At 47.2% G+C, this 17,789-nt stretch overlaps 2 protein-coding genes across 2 annotated transcripts in view; both read left to right on the forward strand.

Moving 5' to 3' along the window:
- Positions 1 to 4,826: 4,826 nt before the first annotated feature.
- The window catches only part of CFAP221 (cilia and flagella associated protein 221), a gene marked incomplete at both ends in the record, with an annotated part of 117,304 nt that continues 104,341 nt past the window's right edge, over positions 4,827 to 17,789 (forward strand). The window contains 2 exons of the mRNA XM_080690092.1: positions 4,827 to 4,965; positions 8,118 to 8,218. Of these exons, the coding sequence (XP_080546218.1) occupies positions 4,827 to 4,965; positions 8,118 to 8,218 (240 nt within the window). The remainder of the gene's footprint in view (positions 4,966 to 8,117; positions 8,219 to 17,789) is intronic.
- Positions 9,151 to 15,021, forward strand: LOC308279853 (protein Smaug homolog 2-like; the record flags this gene model as incomplete). The annotated part of the gene is given in 9 exon segments (XM_080720043.1): positions 9,151 to 9,205; positions 10,013 to 10,085; positions 10,772 to 10,844; positions 10,949 to 11,607; positions 11,609 to 12,007; positions 12,009 to 12,171; positions 12,173 to 12,878; positions 12,881 to 12,985; positions 14,936 to 15,021. Coding segments are annotated over 9 exon segments (2,319 nt in total).

The following is a 17,789-nucleotide window of genomic DNA, read 5'->3' on the forward strand; positions in this document are numbered from 1 at the left end:
TGAATGGCTCCCTGTGATATCAAGGCTTATCGCTTAGGCTTTCATGCCTGATGTCACACTCATCTCATTTTTTTGAAGGCCGGGTTACCTTCATGTCCTTCTTGTACATGCTATGTGAAATAAGTGTGGATTATGTGCATGAATAGACTAAGTAACTGATGATCTCAAATAGTTGTACGTCTAAAACATCCGTTAGCAACACGATTCCCAAATTTGGTTGCACCTATAAATCTCCTGGGGAAATCTTATTAAAATGCAGTTTCCGATTCAGTAGGTCTGGAGAGCACAAAATCCTGCCTTCCTCAGGATCTCCTTGCCTCACTGCACACTTTGAGTGGTGAGTATTTAGAAATCACTGTATGTCAGATGTTTTCAGCTTCAAGAAAGAGATAATGGGATATAGGTAACAACCAGCCAGAGGAGAGATGACATGGAGCCCACAGGTCTATCGATGTCACCGCTTTCGCCCTAAAGCTGGGGTCTGTCACAGCCTTGGATGGCTGCTGACATTCCAGATGATTTCTAGACACTACATGGTTCAGAAGGGGAAAGATACTGTATCTACCTGTGTCCTTCTTAGCAGAGAGAAAGCCTTTCTCCAAAAGTCTTCCAGATGTCTCTAAATCAATCATGGGCAGGGAGGGCAAGAAGATTGGAAATTCCATATTGGACAGATTAATTAATCTACTGCTAGAACTGGGAACAGGGGGGAAACATGAGCAAAGGTAGGGTTCTCTTAGAAAGAGACTGAAAGCAGATAATCAACAGTGTCCAAGTATTAAGATATACAATTTGGTTAATTGCTTAAATAGTATGTTAGCCAGCTTAAATAGTATGTTGTTAGCCAGCTTTTCATCACTGTGACTGTAATACCTAGCAAGAACTTAGAAGAAGAAATACTTATTTGGCTCAAGGCAGCAGGAAAGAGGGAGAGAGAAAGTGTGAGAGAATGCAAGGGCGAGAGACCAGGGAGAAGACAAGCTTTCCAGAGCATGCTCCCTTTAACCAACTTTCTCCAACTAGACCCACCTCCTGTGGTCCATTTGACTCTTAATTAAATCACCCACTGATGAGGTTGGGCGCTCAGGAGCTAATGATCACCTAAAAGCCTCACATCTGAACCTCGCTCTATGGGGGACCATGCTTACAACACCTGATCTTTTGGGGGACATTCCAGATCCAAACCACAATATACAGAGACTTGTGTATTGTCTCTATATAATAGGAAATACTTTTCTAAGTACCGATTTTTAAACGTTACCCAATATTCATTAAAAAATACATGGGAACAAATATGATTCAAGTTGGTGTGGGAAGATTTGGGACTATGGGAAACATGCACCTGTTCTGAAGTGTGTGCATGCGTGCGTGTGCATGTGCGTGTGTGTGCGCGTGTTTGTGTGTGTGCCTGTGTGTCTGTGTGTCTGTGTGTCTGTGTCTGTGTGCATTTGTTTTACTGGGGATTAAACGCAGGGCATTCTGCTGGGCATGGTGGCGCACGCTTGTAATCCCCAGGCTTGGGAGGGGAGACAGGAGGGTCACACAGGTTTGAAGCCAGCTGTGCTGGCTTAAGAGACCCTGTTTCCAAACAAAAATATAAAAAATAGGTGTCTGGGAGTGTAGCCTGGATGTAGAAGGGTTTTCAGGAACCCCAGTACCACCGGGGGTGGGGGAACAGGGGCATTCTACCTCCAAGCTATACCCCAGCTCTTTTCGGTTTTTTGTTTCAAAACAGGATCTTTCTAAATTGCTGAAAGCCTATGTTGATGAGGCTTCCAAGTTCTGGGATGACAGGCATGCACCACAATGCCCAGTCTCTCCTGAAATCTGACACCTTGTTGGGACAACAGAACAGAAAGAACTAGAGCAATCTATTAGATAAGCAAATGAATTTTTTCACTCCCTTGGCCAACAGTTACTGAGTAATAATTGTGGACAAAGAACAGTATTAAGAGCTGTGGGAGACCCAAAGATAAAGAAGGCATGGTGCCCTCCCACTAAGAATTCTGCAGTTCATACACATGCACAAATATTGAAGGGCGCAGCATATAAAGAGATAAGCACTATAAATAAGGTGCAACAAAGCATTATGGAAGCCAAAAGGGAAAAAAAGAGCCCTTTTGGCCAGGGGGGTAGAGGGTAAACTTATTCAGTGTTAGCCTTGAAAAATGGGAAGATTTTTTTAAATAGGTAGCAGTGGCGGGGGCGGGGGGGGGGTACTGGAGAATGGAAAGATGGAAGGAATGAAAATTCCAGCTGGGAGGGGAACATCCCCAGCACAAGCAAGAAGGAAAGCAGTTAGTCCCATCGGATGCCTATTATAATCTTTTAATTTAAAGCCATAAATAACATCAAGCAATGCAAGTCATACAAGGAAGGACAGCGGCAAAGCAGCTCCTGAGAAGGAAGAAGCGTGAACTGTCTGTGTGAGAAAAGATACCCAGGCCGAGCAGGTGGCAGGACCCGCAGGCCGAGCAGACAGGCGTCATGCTTGTTACCCTAAAGAGCAGTGTCTTCAGTGAAGAGACTACAGCAAGAAGAGCTAGAGGGGGATCTGCTGATTAAGAGAAAGGTAAAAGGCATATCAATCTATCCTAATATGTAGATTTTTATGGTATTTGAATTCTAACTCAAACTGGTAAATGCTGGGAAAAATAATTATGTCTTATGAGACAATTGAATGCAGTGCTAGGGGCTTTGTTTGGTCCCGGTGCATTCTACTTCTGAGCTACACCCTTAGTCCTATTTTATTTTGTATTTTGAAACATGGTATCACTATGTTGTTGAGGGGCTCACTGAGTTCCTGAGGCTGGCCTCGAACCTGTGATCCTTCCAGCTCAGCCTCCAAGTACTGAAATTACAGGTGTGTGCCACCACACTCGGCTATTATTTGATATTTGAAGATGTTAAGAAATTATTGTAGATGTTTAAAGTTTTGTTATTCTGAGTTTGTTATTGTTTGAGAAGTCCTTATCTTTTAGAGGCACATTCTGAAATGTTTATGGATAAAATGATGTCTGGAATTTTCTTCAAACTTCTACAGAGACTGAAGGAAACATACAGATTAAGCGATTGGCCATGATTTGATCATGGTGGCGGCTGGATGTTGAGTTCATCACCCCCACTCTGCCGGACTTTGCAAATGTATGAAATTTACCGTAATAGAAAACATTAAACAAACTACAAAAATATAGGGCGCCAGGAATGGAGCAGGTGGGAAGCTCCGCCCACTGGCTGGGAGCCCCGCCCCCGCAGGTGGCCCTTCCCAAAGCTTCGCGGGTCCCGGTTCCCCCCGGGAATCCACCGGCCGCCCCCTCCGGTCTCGCTCTCCGCTCTTCCCCCCGCCGGGTTCCCTCGGCCTCCAGCGCCAAGCCGCCGGGCTCCCCCACGGCCCGTGAGACTTTGGTCTCGTCCGCTCCCCATCAGCGCGTCTGCGTTGTCATGGCGACGCTAGGAGCAGGTGCGGGCGCCAGCAGAATCCTGCCTGGGAACCATCTCCGGTGTGAGCGGCCCTGGACCGGGCCGGGGTGGCCAGGGGCTGCCACCGAGTTGCCGAGGAAGCTGGAGCCCCGGGCAGGTGGGCAGCCAAAGTCAGCCCCCGCCGGGATCCGAGGAGAGGTCGCCCGAAGGGTTAAATGAGGCTGGAGTGGTGCGTGGGTCTGGGGTCCACCCCCACCCTCAGCAGGGGAGGAGCGGAAGGTCACTGAGGGGAGCAGGCGGGGACAGGAAGCCTGGGGGTTGGAGGTAGGCCGAGGAGACTGGACGTGGCAGAAGAGAGTTCAATGGCAGTGGGCAGACTGGCCTGCAGACTTTTCATACAGGCGGGCAGGGGAAGGGGCTCAGGTGAACCCCGGGCAGGTGCTGAAGACAGGAGGGGATGAAGCGGGGCAGGGGGAGGATGCTCTGGAGTGGGCAGCCCTCAGCCATGATGCAGGTGAGCTGGCGTTCAGGGAGGGGAAAGCGGAAACTTCTCTCTGAAAAGGAATTTTAGGCCCATCCTTCAGAATAATCACTTGGTGCTATAGACCGGAAACTCTAAAGCCAAGGCCTTCTCCAGATAGCAACCAGAACAAAACACATGAAGGATCCATGCATGATTTTACATTCAAATTCAGGGGCTTCAGAGCAGCCCCCTGGCCCCAAGTTAAGAGACTTAGTTGTAGAAGATATTTTTTAAAATGTGAGATTTGTAAAGTGCTGCGATCAATAAATCATTAATAAATTATTAATGCCAAATGAGCCACAGATGCAGTAATTGCTGAGGAACATTAGATATTAGTGTTGGATCAGAGGGGACTTCACAAGGAAGTGAAATTTAAGTGACTGTGTTAAGGGAAGGAGAATCTGACAAAATGTGTGACCTAACTGAGACCCATGAGCTCCTAGGATGTCCCCAAGTCTCTTCACTAGCTCCTCATCACCCCAATTAGCAGAAGGGCCCAGGAAGGTGACTCATAACTGCCATACCTGCAAACAGTTAATTTAAGTTTAGCTTAAATTAACTGTTTTAACTTAAATTAAAAGTTAGCTTAAATTCCTTCAGCTGTTCCAGAAGCATCCTCGGAGAACTTCTTGGAAACTCCGGAGGCTCCTGGAAGGTTTGCAGTTCTGGCGCCATGTTGGGTCATGATGTAGGACTGCACGCATGGGAAAGGAGTGGTGGGCGGAGACCAGAGGCCACAGGCCCTGAACCACGGTTAACCACATAGTGACAAGATTTGAGAAAAACTATGTGTGTGGTTTCTCATGGATGATTATACTGATGTGGTTTTCTCCCCAGGAAATGACCTTTGGCTCTAGAAGGAGACTCCATTTTTCATGATAAAATGGCAGCTGTCAAAGCCCCAAACCGGAAACTAAAGAATGCGGAAGAACCTTTTAATAACATATCGCCTCTCCTTTTGAAGAATCTAGTGGAAGAGCCCAAGAAAAGAAGAGAAGTGCCTAACCACCTCCTTGAATCAAGTAAGTGGCTAGAAAACAGATTTGCTCTACATCACACACCTTCCCAGGGAGTCCAAAGTCTAGAAGGCATCATGGAATTTTGGGTGGTGATTTACCTATATCATTTTATATGCCCATAATAGTGTTTCCTATTAATAACAATAGTTCTATTTAGATCTAACTGCTTGAATGGTAGATTTCTGTGGTGTAGACTAGTTACCAAGTTCTGTTGCTTCCTGTGACTCAGATGGCTTTCCTATCTGTCCCCACTGCCTGTTTCTCACCTCTGGTCTCCAGGTCACTGGCCACTCTTTCTTTCTTTAAATTTCCTTTCCAGAATCCTGGCTGACTCTTCATCTCCATCCTGCTTGAATGCTCTCGATAGTTCCCTTCGCATACAGAACAGGATTGAAATTCCTTCACTTGGTATTTTTCCCCCTTTGATGAATTTGACAATCTAGCACCATCCCCATGCCGAGCCTGACTCATCCCTAGTTCCAGCCCGCACCAGGTTACCCTCCACCTCAGACAATGGACATTTTTTACACTTTCTTGCCTTTCCTCTACGTATGCAAAAGGCTAATCATCTGTCTGTCTTATTCTCATTGAATCTACACAAAGCAACCTCATGAGTTATATCGATTTCCATTTTACTGTCCCATCATGTTCCCCACGTGGCACAACTCGGAAGTGAAGGGCTGGTCTTCAGCCAGTGGAGCCCTGTGTCCAGCTTTCCACCATCATGTTTGGTGGCTCCATCTCAAATTTTAGAAATGTAATATTCTGGAGTGAGTCATCACTGTAGAATGAATATGTTAAGTTCAATTTTCTGTACTTTACCATGTCTGAGCATTAGCAGAAAAGCCTAGTTTTATATCTACTTTGTGGCCCTAAAATAAGATTCTTTCAGTATTAAAGAAATTACTGAACAATGGTAATTTCAGCACTTGAAAATGAAGAAATACTAACCTATAGAGATGACCAGTCCCCTGACAAACCATCCCCTCCCCAACCCCGGTCCAGCCCTTCAGTCTGGCCCAGAGTGATAACTCACCTGATGGGAAGAAAACACCCTCAGAGGTCACACGCTGCTTCAGATCCACAACAGGGTAGCGATGGGTGCAGGAGTCTGTGGCTCACAGGATTTGGATGAGACCGAAGTCAAAGGCTGTCCGTCATTTGTGAGAAACTCATTTTTCGGAGTGAGGCAGTCAGGTAGTTGGAATCCGGCAGACCTGGGTTTAATTTCTGACTACTAGCTGTGGGCAAGTCGCTCAACCTTGTTGAGCCTCAGCAACCCCCTCTTTGAAGTAGAAATAAGACCTCAGCAAGGATTATAAACAAATGCATGCTGAGCCTTGCACAGAAGTCATGGAAAAGATCATGGAGTAGGGTCCCAGCACCTCCTTCACACATCTCCACTTCTGCATAAGCAGAGAGCAAAGTTTTACAGAGCTGGATGCTTTGAGGACTGTAGCTGTTTAAACCTTGCTCTTGCCGGGCGTGGTGGCACACGCTTGTAATCCCTGTACTTGGGAGGCTGAGACAGAAGGAACACACAGGTTCAAAGCCAGCCTCAGCTACTTAGTGAGGCTTTCAGCAACTTAGTGAGACCCTGTTTCCAAATAAAATGTAAAAAGAGGTCTGGGAGTATAGCCCGGAGGTAGAAAGCCTCTGGGTTCCACCCCAGTACCACCAAAAAAAGAAAAAAAAAAAAAAACCTTGCTCTAAAGCCAGGCATGGTGGCGCACACTTGTAATCCCCGCGCTTGGGAGGCAGAGACAGGAGGATTGCGCAGGTTCGAAGCCAGCCACGCGCGCTGGCTTAGGAGACCCTGTTTCCAAATAAAAAGTATAAAATAGGTCTGGGAGTGTAGCCCGGAGGTAGAAGGGCTTCCAGGAACCCCAGTACCACCAAAAAATAAAATAAAATAAAATAAAAATAAACCTTGTTCTTAAAACTTAGCCTATTTTCTGTTTGTCCAGCACTGGCTGCTGCAGCATTTACCCAGAGATAAGTTATAGATTACAGTCCTAAAGGATTTTCCAGAATGGATAATTGGAAAGCCACTAAAAAAATAAAAAATAATAAAAAAAACTTTTCTTTTTTTTCAGTATTGTTACTGCAAAATATTGTGCAGACACTTGAGCTGGAGGTGTTTTGGTAAACATGGCTTCTTCTGGACACATCTTGTCTCAGGCAAATTTTTGTTCAAGAATTCTTTGATATGCACTGGTCAATCAAAGGCCCAGATTTCACTGAAGTTCATACCCATGTTGGATTTTCTTATAAATAAGTTTACAACTGTACATACTCCAAATAGAAAAGTTGCCATGGACGACTCAGTCAGATTTGTTTCAGCCTGTTTGTGTAAAATTAAATGAATGTCCGCCGGGCGTGGTGGCGCACGCTTGTAATCCCCGCGCTTGGGAGGCAGAAACAGGAGGATCGCGAGGTTCGAAGCCAGCCCCGCGTGCTGGCTTAGGAGACCCTTTTTCCAAATAAAAATGTAAAAATAGGTCTGGGAGTGTAGCCCGGAGGTAGAAGGGCTTCCAGGAACCCCAGTACCACCCAAAAAAAAAAAAAAATTAAATGAATGTGGCAGTGAGCAGCACTGTTTTTTCTAAGTAGGAAATGGGTTTAAAAAAGGCATTCACATTATGACAAAAGCCATTCAAGGCTTTCCATCCAGAAGAATACTCAGGCTTTTAGGATTTTTCTATATAATTCTCTAGTGCTATCTGAAGGAAATCAAGTAATAAAAATTAAATACACAGTTATAAAACTGGACATTTGGTCTGTGGCTAGATATTCAACATTTACTGAGCAATGTCAGTGTTAGAGCAAAGGCAGAGCATGTCGGTCTTACAAGTTGGTATTTTATTAGAAAGATATCCACGACATATGTGCAGAACAACTTATTGTAATAGGTAGTAAACACAATATGAATTTTATTGGGACAGCAGCATCTCCTAAGCGAGGCTTAAAAACAAAGAAGCACTCCAGTTTCTTCAGACTAGATGATTAATCTTGCAGACAGCTGTCTCTTGTGTCTCAAACCTTCATGTGCTTTAAATGTCCCACACTGAAGATAGCCTGTGGTAATAGAATCTTCTCTAATTTAATACTGTCTTTGATGTCTCATGAGGTACTTATCTGCCTTGTTTTTACAGAGGTTTATGCCACACTTCTGGATAATAAGGTCATACAGGCAAGACCTGGCATAGTACATTTTGGAGGCTATCAAGTAGGAAAACAGCACCAACAAGTTCTGGTGGGTACCTTTTAAGGGAGATAACTAATCATATGAGTGAAATGACGTGAATGGTCCGCATTCGTATTTCACATTTTCTCTTGTTGTTCTCCTCCTACTCTTCCTCTTCCTCTGCCTCCTCCTCCTCCTTCTTTTCTGTGTGTGATACTGAGAATTGAACCCAGGGGCATTCTACCTCCAAGCTACACCCCAACCCTTTTTATTTTTTGTTCTGAAACAGGCTTTCTCACTAGTTATGAGTCTCACAACTTGCTGAGGCTAGTCTTGAACCTGAGATCCTCCTGTCTCAGCCTCCCAAGAACAGGGATTACAGGCATGGGATTATACACCCGGGCTCGTATTTCTCATTTTCTTAAAGAGCAGCATAATCACCCAGAGCAAGAGGCTAGAAGTGTAGTTCCATCCTTAGACAAGGGTCTCATCCTTGTCTCATCCTTAGACAAGGCTCCTCCCGGCCCTCTTTCCAAACTCACATCACGTCCCTGCCAAGCCCTGTTAGAGCCAGGTACCCAGCTTCGTGGTTCACATTACTGAATTTAGTCCTTGTAGTACCTCAGTGTGGGGTGAGTTATTCTCTCTTTATGTACAGGAGGAAATGGAGATTCCAAACTTTGGGTCAGCTGTCATGCTTCCATCAGTCATCATGACCAGAGAGGATTTGTTGCAGTCTGGGTGGCTGGGATGGGGAGGGACAGCTCCATTGAAGGAGCCCCAGAGGGCTGGACTGCCAAGCAGACAGCGCCCATGGGGATTGAGGTTCACTGGAGAGCCACAGTCCTTCTGGGCCCTTCACTGACCTGGATGCTGATCAGGGTGGGCTCTGTGTGACCTCAGGGTTCTACCCACACTAACCCATCTGAAACATACCTGAGCTTTTACATCAGCTCCCAGCCCCAGGGACCTTAGCATGATCTTCTGAAGTTACACTGGGCATGACGTCTGGGAACGGGGGTCTAAACCGTGCAGGCCCCCAAGCTGTGTTGGCAGGTGGGTGAGGCTGTCTCCCCACTGCACAAGGTGGCCCTTCTGAGACCCTGGCTTGTATGTGGTATCTCTCTCCAGTCTGTCCCCAGGCACCACAAGACTCTGCTCTTAGAGACAGTCCATTCTTGAAGTTATTTCTTAAGGGGAATCATTTTATTATACCATATCGTTCAGAGATAGGTGAGTCACTGAAGGAGACTGGCATGGAAAAGCTGTCAAGAAGTGACATAGGGTTCTACCAGGCAGTCCCCAACAGGCAGGGAGAACACAGTTTCCCTGAGTCCCTATCACGGAAGCAGACAGAGGAAAGGAGGCTGCAGGAGCCAAGAATTTCCTCTTAGGAGGATTAGGAAATTCACTCACCAAACGTCAAGGAGAACTTTCTTAGAACATAGCATCAAAGATCAAAGTTAATGATTTATTTGGTAGCCAACGTTCCTTTGTTGAAGTTTGCTGTCTAAGTCATGGTAGGATAGATCTGAAATCATTATTATTCATAATTACTCACTGTTCATAACCTCTATATATACCAGAAGGTAAAATAGAATTTTATTGCTTGTTCTTTATTATTCTCTCCTTTACAGTTTCATTGAAATAAAACTTACCCATTTATAGTCAATTTAATGATTTTAGCAGATTTGTGGATTTGTGCAACCATTACCAGAATTAGGTTTAAAACTTAGAGAATCACCCCCAAAGGAAGCCATACTCATCCTTGGTCCCTCCCCGTCCCTCACTCCCTACATCCCATCGCCTTGCCCCACCCAACCCCCACCTTGGCAACCACTCATCTATTTTCTGTGTTTATAGATTTACCAAGTCTGGACATGTTAGAGAACTCATACAACACGTGGTCTTTTGTGTGCGGCTCCTTTCACTTTGTGTAATATTCTTTGTCTCTTCCAACCTGTGGCTTGAATTAGTATTTCATCCCTTTCTAAGGCTGAATAAAATCCCATTGTATGGAAAGACCACATTTTGCTTATCTTTTCATCCACTGATGGACATTCAGGTTGTTTCCATCTGGGGTCTCTTATGAATTATGTTGCTGTGAACATTTAGATTCATGGTTTCCTATGGACATACTTTCATTTTTCTTGAGTATATACACAGGAGAAGAATTGTTGGGATATATGGTATATAAATTTTTGGCAGAGCCAGACCTGGTGGTGCCCGCTTGTAATCCCAGTATTTGGGAGGCTGAGATAGGAAGATCGTGGTTCGCTGCCAGCCTCAGCTACTTAGTGAGGCCCTTTGCAACTCAGTGAGATCCTGTTTCAAAAAAAAGAATAAAAAATAGGGCCGGGGGTGTAGGGAGCTAGAATATCCCTGGGTTCCATTCCCAATACTGAAAAAAAAAAATTTTTGGCAGCTGCCACAACAAATTACCACACATTTAAAGTATTAAAAAATAAGAGTTTAAATGGGATGGGGGTGGGCGGCGGTGGGGGGTGTGGGAGGAGGAGAGGGGCTACGGGGTGGCGGAGGTGGCCTGAGGAGGCCCGGGCAGCGGCAGAGGTAGAACCTGGAGAGGTGTGGCTGGACCAAGACCTCCCCCAATGTGAGCAGGTTCCCTCCTCCCCCCACCACCCATTGCCACCACACCAGGGAACATCCTCAAGCCCTGGCCTTCAGGGGAGAGGTAACAGGAGCCCAGAGACGAGACCATGTGACGGCGCTGGCCCTTGCCACCGCCGTCCCCCCAACCCTGGCCCCAGACCTGGCACCATGATGCTCTGAGACCAGGTGGGCATCCTTGCTGGCTGGTTCAAGGGCTGGAATGAGTGTGAGCAGACAGTGGCCCTGCTGTCACTTCTGAAGCGGGTCACCCGTACCCAGGCCGGCTTCCTGCAGCTCTGCCTGGAGCATTCACTGGCAGACTGTGATGACATTCACCTTTTGGAGTCGGAGGCCAACAGTACTGCCATTGTCAGCCAGTGGCAACAAGAGTCCAAAGAGAAGGCGGTGTCCCTCCTGCTGTCCCACCTGCCCCTGCTTCAGCCAGGCAACACGGAGGCCAAGTCGGAGTACATGAGGCTGCTGCAGAAAGTGCTGGCCTACTCTGTTGAGAGCAATAACTTCATTGAGGAGAGCCACCAACTGCTCTCTTATGCCCTCATCCACCCAGCAACCACACTGGAGGACCGCAATGCGCTGGCACTCTGGCTGAGCCACCTGGAAGAGCAACTGGCTAGTGGCTTCCACACCCGGCCAGAGCCCTCTTACCACTCACGCCAGAGCTCAGATGAGTGGGGAGGACCTGCAGAGCTGAACCCTGAAGAAGCAGGGCCAGGCTGGCAGGACAAGCCACCCCGAGAAAATGGACATGTGCCCTTCCACACTTCCAGCTCAGTGCTGCCAGCCATCAACAGTATTGGGAGCAATGCAAACACAGGTCTCCCTGCCAATCCACCCTAGCCCACTGAAGCGCTCCATGTCTCTCATCCCTACAAGTCCCCAGGCCCCTGGTGAGTGGCCGAGTCCAGAGGAGCTCGGTGCTCGGGCTGCTTTCATCACGCCTGACCACGCACCCCTCTCGCCCCAGAGCAGTGTGGCCTCCTCTGTCAGTGAGCAGATGGAGGAACAGGGCTCCAGCCGGAACACTTTCCAGGAGGACGGCAGTGGTATGAAAGATGTACCCTCATGGCTCAAGAGCCTCCGCTTGCATAAGTATGCAGCCCTCTTCTCACAGATGAGCTACAAGGAGATGATGACACTTACTGAGCAGCACCTGGAGTCACAGAATGTCACCAAAGGTGCTCGCCATAAGATTGCCCTGAGTATCCAGAAGCTGCGTGAAAGGCAGTGTCCTCAAGTCCATAGAGAAGGATATGCTGGAAGGTGGGAATCTACGGAATGCTCTGCAGGAACTGCAGCCGATCATCATCACCCCTATCAAGGCCTACAGTGTCCTTCAGGCCACTGTGGCTGCTGCTGCTGCCACCCCAACTGCTAAGGATGGGGCCCGGGGGGGGGGGGGCGGAGCTGCCCCTGCCAGGTGCTGAGCGCCCCCTAGCCCACCCTAGCACAGACAAGGGCACTGAGGCAAATGACCCTCCGGCTACAGAGAGCTACCCCCCTCCACCAGCTCCAGCTCCCACTGATGGCAGTGAGCCAGCCCCAGCTCCAGTCACCGACGGAGACCCCAGCCAGTTTACACGGGTGATGGGCCAAGTGTGCACCCAGCTGCTGGTGTCCCGACCAGACGAGGAGAACATCACTAGTTACTTCCAGCTCATTGAAAAGTGCCTGACTCATGAGGCATTCACAGAGACGCAGAAGAAGCGGCTACTGTCCTGGAAACAGCAGGTGCTGAAGCTCCTCCGGACATTCCCACGCAAAGCCGCACTGGACATGCAGAACTCCCGGCAACAGAAGGGCTGGGCATTCGGTTCCAACTCACTCCCCATAGCTGGCTCTGTGGGGATGGGGGTGGCCCTGCGGACCCAGCGGCAGTTCCCATTGCCTCCACGGGCCCTTCCACCTGGCAGGATAGGCCTACTGAGCCCCTTGGGCATTGGGGGTGTCTCTCCCCTACATGCCCTCACCAGCCCCAGCCTTGGGGGCCAGGGCCAACAGAACCTGTGGTTTGCCAATCCTGGAGGCAGCAACAGCATGCCCAGCCAGAGCCGCAGCTCTGTGCAGCGTACCCACTCACTCCCGGTCCACTCGTCACCCAGGCCATTCTCATGTTCCCTCCAGACTGCCCGGTACCTGGGCCTGACCTGGAGATCAATCCCACCCTGGAGTCTCTGTGTCTGAGCATGACAGAACACGCCTTGGGTGATGGGACAGACAAAACCTCCACCATCTGATGGGACCCATAGGCTCCTGGGGCAGTGGGCGGGGGGCAACCCCCAACGGGCTTCTCTATGGCAGCGAAAGGGTGGGCTGGCTCAGCTATACATTCTAATATTTTTCTACTCTCTCACCCTTTTAACTTTTGTTTAACATTGGCACATGCCTTGCTCACTCCCAGGCCCGTGGAGAGATCTCTGCTGAGGCCGGGGGACAGAGGGGGCAGCCAGGATAAAGGGGCAAGGACTGGCTAGACTGCCTGCCCCTCCATCCCTCCCACATCCCCCACCTGGCCTTGGCTCACCCCTGCCTCCTCCAGACCATTGACTGCTGGCCCCTCCTCAAGGGAGCAGACTCCCCAGACAAACTGACCGCTACCTTGTGGAGCCTGCTTGAAGCCTTTGACATGGTTTCTGGAGAAGAGGGTGAGGAGGGGAAGCATTCTCCCTCCCCTCTCCATTCTAGACTGTCACCACTCCCATCATTCCCTGAAGACAGGCACCACCTTCCTCTCACCTCTTGCCCTGTTTTATCAGAGGTTCTCTACAATTAATTTCTTAGGCCTATTTAAGATACATATTTATATAGTTCTTAACGGTTTTTCTCTTTGATCATTCCCCATCATTTTTAAATCCCCAGGCCTCTCTTTGAGCCAAGACAGTGGGAGGGGGCCTGAAATTTTTGAGTGGAGAAGGCAGAGCCCCCTCCCCCAGGACCCCCTCCCCTCTTCCTCCTGCAGCCCTGGCTCCTCAGATGCAGAGGTTGAAGGTGGCAGCCAGGGCAGCGGTGAGATCAGGGAGTCTGTTGCCTTAACATCCCCTTCCCCCACCAACACACTCCCTTCTTCGCTCCTAGGTCTGGTGAAAGACTTGGGGGTTAGGAATATGGGAAAGGGGATTGTTTGGTTTTTGGTTTATTTCCCACCCCACCTTTTCTTTCAACCCCCCACCCCATTATGTCATGACCTCATATAAGTGGAACACTATATCATAATCCAGAGGTGCATCCCAGCCCAAGTCACACAGACCCTCTGGTCCCTGTTTCTGATGAGGGTTTGTACTGGGGCCAGATGGAGAGAGGATTTGGGGGTTCAGACTGTGGGGAAGCCAGGGTTCTTCATTCCAGCCTTCTCTTCCTCCTCAACCTAGCCCCTCATTGGGACATCCTCAAGCTTTTCACATGGAAAAGGAAAAAATGTTATTTTTAGATACATTTTATGAATAACTTTTGTTATGAATATGGCTGGTAACCATTGTGTATGTTATTAAAGATAAAAATGTTGGGGAAAAAAACAAAACAAAAAAAAGAAAACCACCACCCTCCCTGCACTATCAGCCCATTCCCCAGACTTTGCTCCTGCCCCCCTGGTCTGTGGACCTTCCTCCACTCTGAGCCCAGGGAAGGGGAAGAGACCAGGGGGTAGAGCAGCCCTGGGGACCTGCCTCTGGGTCCCCACTTCCTCTCTCAGTGCCGGGCTGGGTGGGGTGTCAGGTTTATTTATGTACTCTTACACACTCATCAACCTATGCAAGTCCCCACCCAGGGCCCCTTCATGTTTCTGTGCCTTTGCTCATTCCCCTCAAGCTCCCAGGGCTTGTCCAGCCACCTCCCACTAGCCACAGGAAGTGGGATGGATTGGGCCACCTTGTTTGGAATCAGCAGGATGTCCCTCTTGGGACCCTCACCTCTCCTTGGCTGGTCCTATTCTGTCCACTCCCCGTCAGGGTGAGCTGACTCTGCCTGGCACTGGGAGGTGGTGAGGGACACCATCCCACACACAAAGGGAGGTGAGAGCGAGCTGCCCCCTCCCCACCTGACAGCAGAGTGTAGGATGCAAGCGGCCCCACTCTGATGGGCAGGACCCTGACCCTCTCCTGCTCCACCCTCCCCCAGGCCCTCCTCCATGATCTCACCTTCCCTACTACTTGTCCCCAGCCCCACTGGCAGAATCAGCTTTGAGTAACTATACAGTTTTTCTCACTGTTGGAAAAGACTTATTTGTTGGAGCTTCACTTGTTTAATGGTCTGGGCTTATTTTGGAAATAAATAAATAAATAAATAAATAAATAAATAAATAAAATAAATGGGATGGTGGTGCATGCTTGTAATTCAAGTACTTGGGAAACTGAGACAGGAGGATCACAGATAGGAAACCAACCTCAGCAACTTAATAAAACTGTTTCAAAATAAAATATAAAATGGGACTGGGGTGCAGCTTAAAGGTGGGATACACCTGGGGTCAATCCCCAGGTCTAAAAAAAAACATTGACTCATAATTCTGGAGGCCAAAGTTCAAACTCAAGCTTAACTTCTTTTGCATGCTCCAGTATTTTTTGTTAAAAAGACTATTGTTTCCCCATCGAGCAGTCTTGGTGCTATTATGGAAATTCAGTTGACTGTAAATGTAAGGGTTTGTTTCTGGACTCTCGGCTCCCTCTGCTAATGTGTGTGTCTGTTCTAATGGCATTACAATACTTGATTACCGTATCTCACAGTAATTTTTGAAAGAAGGAAGTGTAAGTATTCCAACTTTGTTCATCTCTTTCAAGGTCATTTTGACTATTTTTTGTTGTTGTTGTTGTTTTGTTTTGGTCCCCTGAAATTCCATATAAACTTTCTGAAAAAACAAAACAAAACAGAAAAACAAGAAATAAACAAAACTACCTCGGATTTTTATATGAGTCACACTGAATTAATTTGGGAGTATTGCATTATAAATATTAAGACATAATTCTTTCTTAACGATGTGTTTCATAACTTTTATACTTGCCTTAGGGTATTTTCTCCCTGTGTAGGTGTGGTACAGGAGGGTTCACCTTCCATAAAATAAATTTTTCTCAGGATCACACAAATTATAGTTCGCTTTCTAAGATTCCCCTAGTTTCAAGAAATATTGAGAGTTCTTACAGGATGGCAATTATTAAAATTAATAATTAACTGGTAATTTTAGAAGTTACTGTGCCAAAATTTGCAAAGGGCCTGACCAAGTACCTGAAGCTGTCCTCAAACTGAGATCCTTTTGTCTCTGCCTCCCAAGCACAGGGATTACAAGTGTGCACCCCCACGCCCATCTCTGATACAGCATTTTTGTGTGTGTGTGGTACTGGGGTTCCTGGAAGCTCTTCCACCGAGCTACACTCCCAGACCTATTTTTTTTTTTTTTTTTTGGAAACAGGGTCTCTTAAGCCAGCATGGCTGGCTTCGAACCTGCCCGATCCTCCTGTCTCTGCCTCCCAAGCGTGGGGATTATAAGCATGCGCCACCACGCCCGGCTGATACAGCGTTTTTTAACTGGCATTTTTTATGTTAATGATTCCAACAATGTTACTAAATTTAAAATTATTTTGCCTTCATAATTTTAATCATATTAGCTATATATCTTTTACTATGCATTTCTCTAACTGATCTTTCTTTGTATATTGTTTTATATTTGGTGAATTTGTGCTGGTTGGTATATTTTATGCCGTTATAGAGTTGAGGATTTTCTTGTTTAGTTCCACGCATGGTTAGAGAGAGCATGCGTGGTGAGCTAAACCACGTGAAAAAGCATTATGGGAAATGCCAAGGTACACAAAAGCAAGGAATTTTCCAAGTAGTAGAAGGTATTAAAAAAGCAACCAAACAACCTGAACATAATACTAGGCAAGCAAGATGGTGTGAGAAAGTAAGAAGGAATTCTCTGTGGAGATAAGGCGCCATCTCATCCACACAGAAGAGTAGGAAAAAGGCTCAGACCCGAAGCCATAGGGAGTGGGGAGAAGACACACAGGGCACAGAGGAGGTGTGGAGAGAAGTAGAGTGGGCTAGGGGCGAATGTAAGGTCTGGTTTACCTGGACTGCAGGGTTTGAGGAGGGAACTAGTGATGGAGAAGGTGGGACATGTGAATTGGGACAGAAACAGCAACATGAAGAGCATGGGTATAATTCATACTGCAGAGGAAATTAATGAAGTTTGTCTTGTTTTGTTTTTGTTCTATGGTGCCAGGGATTGAACCCAGGGATATTCTACCCCCGAGCTATACCCCCAGCCCGTTTTAGTTTTTGTTTTGAAACAGGGTCTTCTGGAGAGTCCACTACATTGCTGAGGCTGGCCTCCAACTTAGGATCCTCCTGTCTTAGCCTTCCAGGTACTGGGATAATTAAGTATTTTTGAGCAGAAGAATGATGCACTTAAGAAAACTGAGATCAGTTTGGTAGAATTTTGGAGATAGCTGGACTCAACCTTTTCTTTCATTGTCATCCCCTAAGGAGACATAGTGAAAGAAATGAAATAGTAAGGAGTAAGATTTTGTCAGAAAGGGTTGACCTTTGGAAGGTCCAAGCCACTGTAATATCTAAGATTGCTTTGCCTTCCCAAGAATCAATTTTCACTCCCCTTGTAGCAACTTCTGTCCCACTGAGAATGGCTGAGAAGCAAGAGGGTCTGCTTTCATTATTGAAGTAGACACGAAGCTCTGCTTCTCTCTGCTGCAGGACAGAGGCCCCGAGTCTTTCTAGTCTTTCCTGTGGCTTCTTTCTTTCTGCCTAACACAAAGCCCGTCACACAGAAGGCATTTAGCAAACACTTGGGGAGGAGCGATACTGAGCTCACTTTCTTGGAAGAGACTGACTTGGCAGAGGCTCCCTAATTTCAAACAAATACAGTGTAAAGTCTAAATTACCATACCACTTCTATTAGACATTAAAACAAACAAAGGTACAAAATGATTTCATTGTAATAATATTCTGGGAGATACTGAGAGAGCCAGCTTCCTGTTTCCACCAGCAAAGTGAAGCGGAAACCGGAGGC

This window comes from Muscardinus avellanarius (assembly GCF_963383645.1).
Source record: "Muscardinus avellanarius genome assembly, chromosome: 2".
NCBI classification, from domain to species: Eukaryota; Metazoa; Chordata; class Mammalia; order Rodentia; family Gliridae; genus Muscardinus; species Muscardinus avellanarius.